This window comes from Equus asinus, chromosome 20 (assembly GCF_041296235.1).
Source record: "Equus asinus isolate D_3611 breed Donkey chromosome 20, EquAss-T2T_v2, whole genome shotgun sequence".
In the NCBI taxonomy this organism is placed as follows: domain Eukaryota; kingdom Metazoa; phylum Chordata; class Mammalia; order Perissodactyla; family Equidae; genus Equus; species Equus asinus.
In genome coordinates this window covers 37,586,765-37,591,695 of record NC_091809.1, presented here as the reverse complement: position 1 = coordinate 37,591,695, position 4,931 = coordinate 37,586,765, and the positions used below count along the sequence as shown (strand labels likewise).

Genomic DNA, 4,931 nt, shown 5'->3' with positions numbered 1-4,931 from the left:
GTCACTTTCCCCAAAATGGTCACATAAGCCTTGTGGGAAATAAGCTTTGAGAAAGCTGTAGACACTCTGAAGCACATATGTATGTTCTGCGTGCCACAGAATGACAATTCGCTTGAAGACCAGAGTCTCAGGTTTATGTTCTGGTTTCCAGCGCGAGTGCATCTCTATCCACGTGGGGCAGGCAGGGGTCCAGATCGGCAATGCCTGCTGGGAATTGTACTGCCTTGAACATGGAATTCAGCCTGATGGTCAAATGCCAAGTGACAAAACCATCGGTGGTGGGGATGACTCATTCAACACGTTCTTCAGTGAGACTGGGGCTGGCAAACATGTGCCCAGAGCAGTGTTTGTGGACCTGGAGCCCACTGTAGTCGGTAGGTACTCGGGCACGTAGGGTGGCTGTTCTCGGAGGGTGGGAGAGTCTTGCTAAAGCCCCACATGTGCTCCTTTGAATCCCTCTGCAGAAAGGACAGACATACAAATGTATGCCTGTGGCCACATTAGGTGAGAAACGAGAAGGTTAGTGCTTGAAATGTCCACAGGACTCAGCCTTCTAATTTAGAAAAACCTTCTGTAAGGTTGACCAGCAGGAAGATGGCTGGTGATAGATTCACTGGTGGCCACCTCAGCCCTGGTCAGGTGGTTGTGTAGACACCGTCTGCAGGGTGCCCGGGCACTGGTCCCTCCTTAATGCTGTACATTCTCTCAGGCTGGTGCACGAGTTTTTACCTGCATCTTAGACATAGAAAGGTAATATAGAACATTCGTTAGGTTCCTCCAAAGTGGAAGTTTGAGGTAGTTTCCAAGGAACTCTACAAAAAGAGCACCTTTCAGTGGCCACCCAGGGTATGACAGAATGTCACCCTAAAGTCTGTGACATCCAGGCCACAAGGATGCCCTGATGGGACTGCCCAGCAGAAGTCATGCTGGGGACTGTCTAGTATGTAAGCAATGTTTAAATTATCCCCTTGGCCGTAGCTACGAGTATGGAAGAAATATGCACATGTAGCATTGTCTGTGTGCAGGTGTAAGAGCTCTACTTCCTTCTTTGGGCACTGGTCACACTGGCATTTGTAGCGCGAGTTGACTCTTCTCTCCTAGAGCCATAGGTTGCAATTGTGGTCTGTGTATTACATTTCCTATGAGACACTGATGCTGTTGACCTACAAGGAACAGCATGTGCATGGTAAAATGGAACGATCCCGATTCTGTCAACCCTGGAGAGTTAACAATAGGCTTTAAAGACTTGTGGCACCTGTGTCTTCTTTGTAGATGAAGTGCGCACAGGGACCTATAGGCAGCTATTCCACCCAGAGCAGCTGATCACCGGGAAGGAAGATGCAGCCAATAATTATGCCAGAGGCCATTACACCATCGGCAAGGAGATTGTCGACCTGGTCCTGGACCGGATCCGCAAACTGGTAAGAAGAGTACTGAGAAGGCTTCCTGATGACGTTGTCCTGGATGGGCGGGTAGGCCTTGGACTGCAACCAGGAGGGCATTTTGGTAAAACCAAGGCCAGAATCATAAGTCCACACTCTTACTCTCCAGTGTGACTGTGGTGCATCCATACATCTTTAATGTCTGCTCTGCTTTGCCTCTAAGTGTAATGCATTTTCGCTGTGGAGGATGTGAATGGTATAATCTCGCAGAGGAAGAGAAGTGACTGTGGCTGGTTGGAGGTTGGTGGCGTGGCTTCTGCAGGTCTTGGTTCATGTTCTCTACTTTCTCTCAGGCAGATCTGTGCACGGGGCTGCAGGGCTTCCTCATCTTCCACAGCTTCGGAGGCGGCACCGGCTCTGGGTTTGCATCTCTGCTCATGGAGCGCCTCTCGGTGGACTATGGCAAGAAGTCCAAGCTTGAATTTGCCATTTACCCAGCCCCCCAGGTTTCCACGGCTGTAGTGGAGCCCTACAACTCCATCCTGACCACCCACACAACCCTGGAACATTCTGATTGTGCCTTCATGGTGGACAACGAAGCCATCTATGACATATGTCGGCGCAATCTAGATATCGAGCGGCCCACGTACACCAACCTCAATCGCCTGATCGGACAGATTGTGTCCTCCATCACGGCCTCCCTGCGATTCGATGGGGCCCTGAATGTGGACTTGACAGAATTCCAGACCAACCTGGTCCCGTACCCCCGCATCCACTTCCCCCTGGCCACCTATGCCCCAGTCATCTCAGCCGAGAAGGCCTACCACGAGCAGCTGTCTGTGGCTGAGATCACCAATGCTTGCTTTGAGCCAGCCAACCAGATGGTCAAGTGTGACCCTCGCCATGGCAAGTACATGGCCTGCTGCATGTTGTACAGGGGCGATGTGGTTCCAAAAGACGTCAACGCAGCCATCGCTACCATTAAGACCAAGCGCACCATCCAATTTGTGGATTGGTGCCCAACTGGATTTAAGGTAGGACTGGGTGATATGGAGTGCATTTACCTGTTAGCAAGCAGCAAACCCTGCCATAGAACGCTGCCCCTTTGCACAGAATTCCCCTGTTCCTGCAGCTCGGCTCTTGGCCATAACTTATGGAACCAGAGTGATCATTTATTCAGTGGCATCTTTTGAACTTCCTTCCTGAGTCATCACACTATAGATCTGTGGTGAGACTATTTTTTTTTAACAGAATAAGACATTTTTTGAAGGATTTTTTTTTTCTTTTTTTGAGGAAGGTTAGCCCTGAGCTAACATCTGCTGACACTCCTCCTCTTTTTGCTGAGGAAGACAGCCCTGAGCTAACATCCATGCCCATCTTCCTTTACTTTATATGTGGGATGCCTACCACAGCATGGCGTGACGAGTGGTGCCATGTCCACACCCGGGACCTGAACTGGCGAACCCCAGGCCACCAAAGTGGAAAGTGCACACTTAACTTCTGCACCACTGGTCCAGCCCCCGTGAAGGATTTTGTTCCCTTTCTTGGGTGGTAGAATTAGTGTGGGAAATGTAGGTTGGACTGAGAAATGTAGGCATTTTCAGAGCATTTTGGTAATTCATGTGGATATTTGAAATTGGGGAATTACTATCAACTGATTGCTGTCACTAAATTTTACTTCATTCTATAAGTGAGTAGAAACTCATTTTAATGTGAGTTTAGGACAATTTAAATGTCCAGTGCAATGTTGGATTTAAAGAAAAACTATCATGAATCTTTGTGAAGAAAATGGCAACATCTTTATTTCTCTCTTGGTAAGCCTGGAAATCCTGGCCTGAGTCTGCCCCAGACCAGTTTGTCCCCACGTTCCACTGGATACAGGATAGAAGCCCTGCTGTTGCTCTCCAGCTTTGTCCAGTCCTTGATCACTGAACTCTGTGGACTGTTTCCCTCGGGACTGTGCTTCCCTGAGCCTTTTCATGCCCCTTCTGCTAGCTCAGACCCTCCCTGCTTCTGCTGGGCCTGCTGCAGGGGGTTCTGAACTGGGCCTTCCTCCTCTGGTTCTCCTCCTCTAGTTCAGGGTCAGCATGGTGGGTGGACCGCCACCCGGTTCTGTAAATAAGTTTTCTGTGAACACAGCCACACCTGCTCATTGGCGTACTGTGGCTGCTTTTGCTGCAAAGACGGAACTGGGGAGCTATAACAGAGACTGTGTGGCCCACCCAGCCTAGAATATGTAGTGTCTCACCCTTACAGACAATGTTTGCTGACCCGAGCTCCAGCTGACCCTGTGTGCTGCTGCCAAAACCTCTGGTCACATTGTCCCTTGGATCTGAAACTTGGAATGCCTCCCCTTTGGTCCCAGCCTAGAGCGTCACCCCCTTCCTCCTCCTCAGCACACACATAGACCACCTCCTGGTGCAGTGGGTGCAGCAGTCCTGGGACCTCTGACAGTGTCCCTGTCCGCCTGCTCTGCATGGGCTGGCTCGTTTGGTGGGCAAGAAGAGGGTACGATCTTCCCTCGTGTTACAGCCACAGCTGTGTACTCTGAATCTGTCTCGGGGGAAAAGGTTTCAGCCACAGAAATTAATCCCCATCTTGTTGACACCTGTGGAGAAAATAGCATATGCAGAGTCCAGAGCAGTGTCCCTTTTCAGAAGGAAGACAGTCCTGTCACCTGGGCACCTATCACATGTCACAGTTGCTGGGACACAGCCCTTCAGGCAGCTTGGGACCCAGCCAGGGTGGCCGACGCTGGGGCTCCTCTTTCCTGGTTTTCCTTGTCTGGACCAAGCACCCTGCTCTCCTGGCAGCTTGCCTGGCACCAAGAAGGGCTCAGAGGCTGCAGGGTGAACCGAGCCTTCTCCCAGGTTGCCAGAGGGGAAACAAAGTGTGTCTTCTGTTTGCACGATAGCAGCCACCATTTCTGGGTTTGACGGAAGCTTCACAGAATACTTTCTTCCCCTTCTCTGGCAGGTGGGCATCAACTACCAGCCCCCCACCGTCGTCCCTGGGGGAGACCTGGCCAAGGTGCAGCGGGCTGTGTGCATGCTGAGTAACACCACTGCCATCGCCGAGGCCTGGGCCCGCCTAGACCATAAGTTTGATCTCATGTACGCAAAGCGAGCCTTTGTGCACTGGTATGTGGGAGAAGGCATGGAGGAAGGAGAGTTCTCTGAGGCCCGGGAGGACCTGGCAGCGCTGGAGAAAGACTATGAAGAGGTGGGCGTGGATTCTGTGGAAGCAGAGGCTGAAGAAGGGGAAGAATACTGAGTGGGAGACCATGCTGAACGCCATCCCTTTGTATCCTCCCCCTACTATAACATTACAAGGTATGCTTACCTATTAAAGTTTCTGTATTAAACCTCTGTCTGTTGTGGTGCTCAGCTGGGAGGCACTCGTCTGACCCCAGGAGTGGGTAGGACCCCAGAGCCTGACGGGCCACATGGAAAGCTGATCTAGGCTGCACAGGGCTGTGCTGCTGGACTGGGCGGAGCACCACCTACATCTGTAAGAAGCCACTGCTTGCGTGACATGACCCAGAGCAAA

At 51.3% G+C, this 4,931-nt stretch overlaps 1 protein-coding gene across 1 annotated transcript; it reads left to right on the top strand.

Moving 5' to 3' along the window:
- Positions 1-253: 253 nt before the first annotated feature.
- On the top strand, positions 254-4,687 carry LOC106834033 (tubulin alpha-3 chain). The gene is made up of 4 exons (XM_014845454.3): positions 254-374; positions 1,273-1,421; positions 1,736-2,416; positions 4,359-4,687. Exons 1-4 carry the CDS (start codon positions 254-256, stop codon positions 4,653-4,655), a joined length of 1,248 nt encoding a protein of 415 aa, XP_014700940.3. The 3' UTR covers positions 4,656-4,687.
- Positions 4,688-4,931: the final 244 nt, after the last annotated feature.

Excerpts from the sequence above, each read along its gene's own strand:
- LOC106834033 (XM_014845454.3), top strand. The coding sequence starts at position 254 with ATGCCAAGTGACAAAACCATCGGTGGTGGGGATGACTCATTCAACACG. Across the intron at positions 375-1,272 it reads CCTGGAGCCCACTGTAGTCG|ATGAAGTGCGCACAGGGACC; the intron begins GTAGGTACTCGG and ends TCTTCTTTGTAG. Across the intron at positions 1,422-1,735 it reads TGGACCGGATCCGCAAACTG|GCAGATCTGTGCACGGGGCT; the intron begins GTAAGAAGAGTA and ends ACTTTCTCTCAG.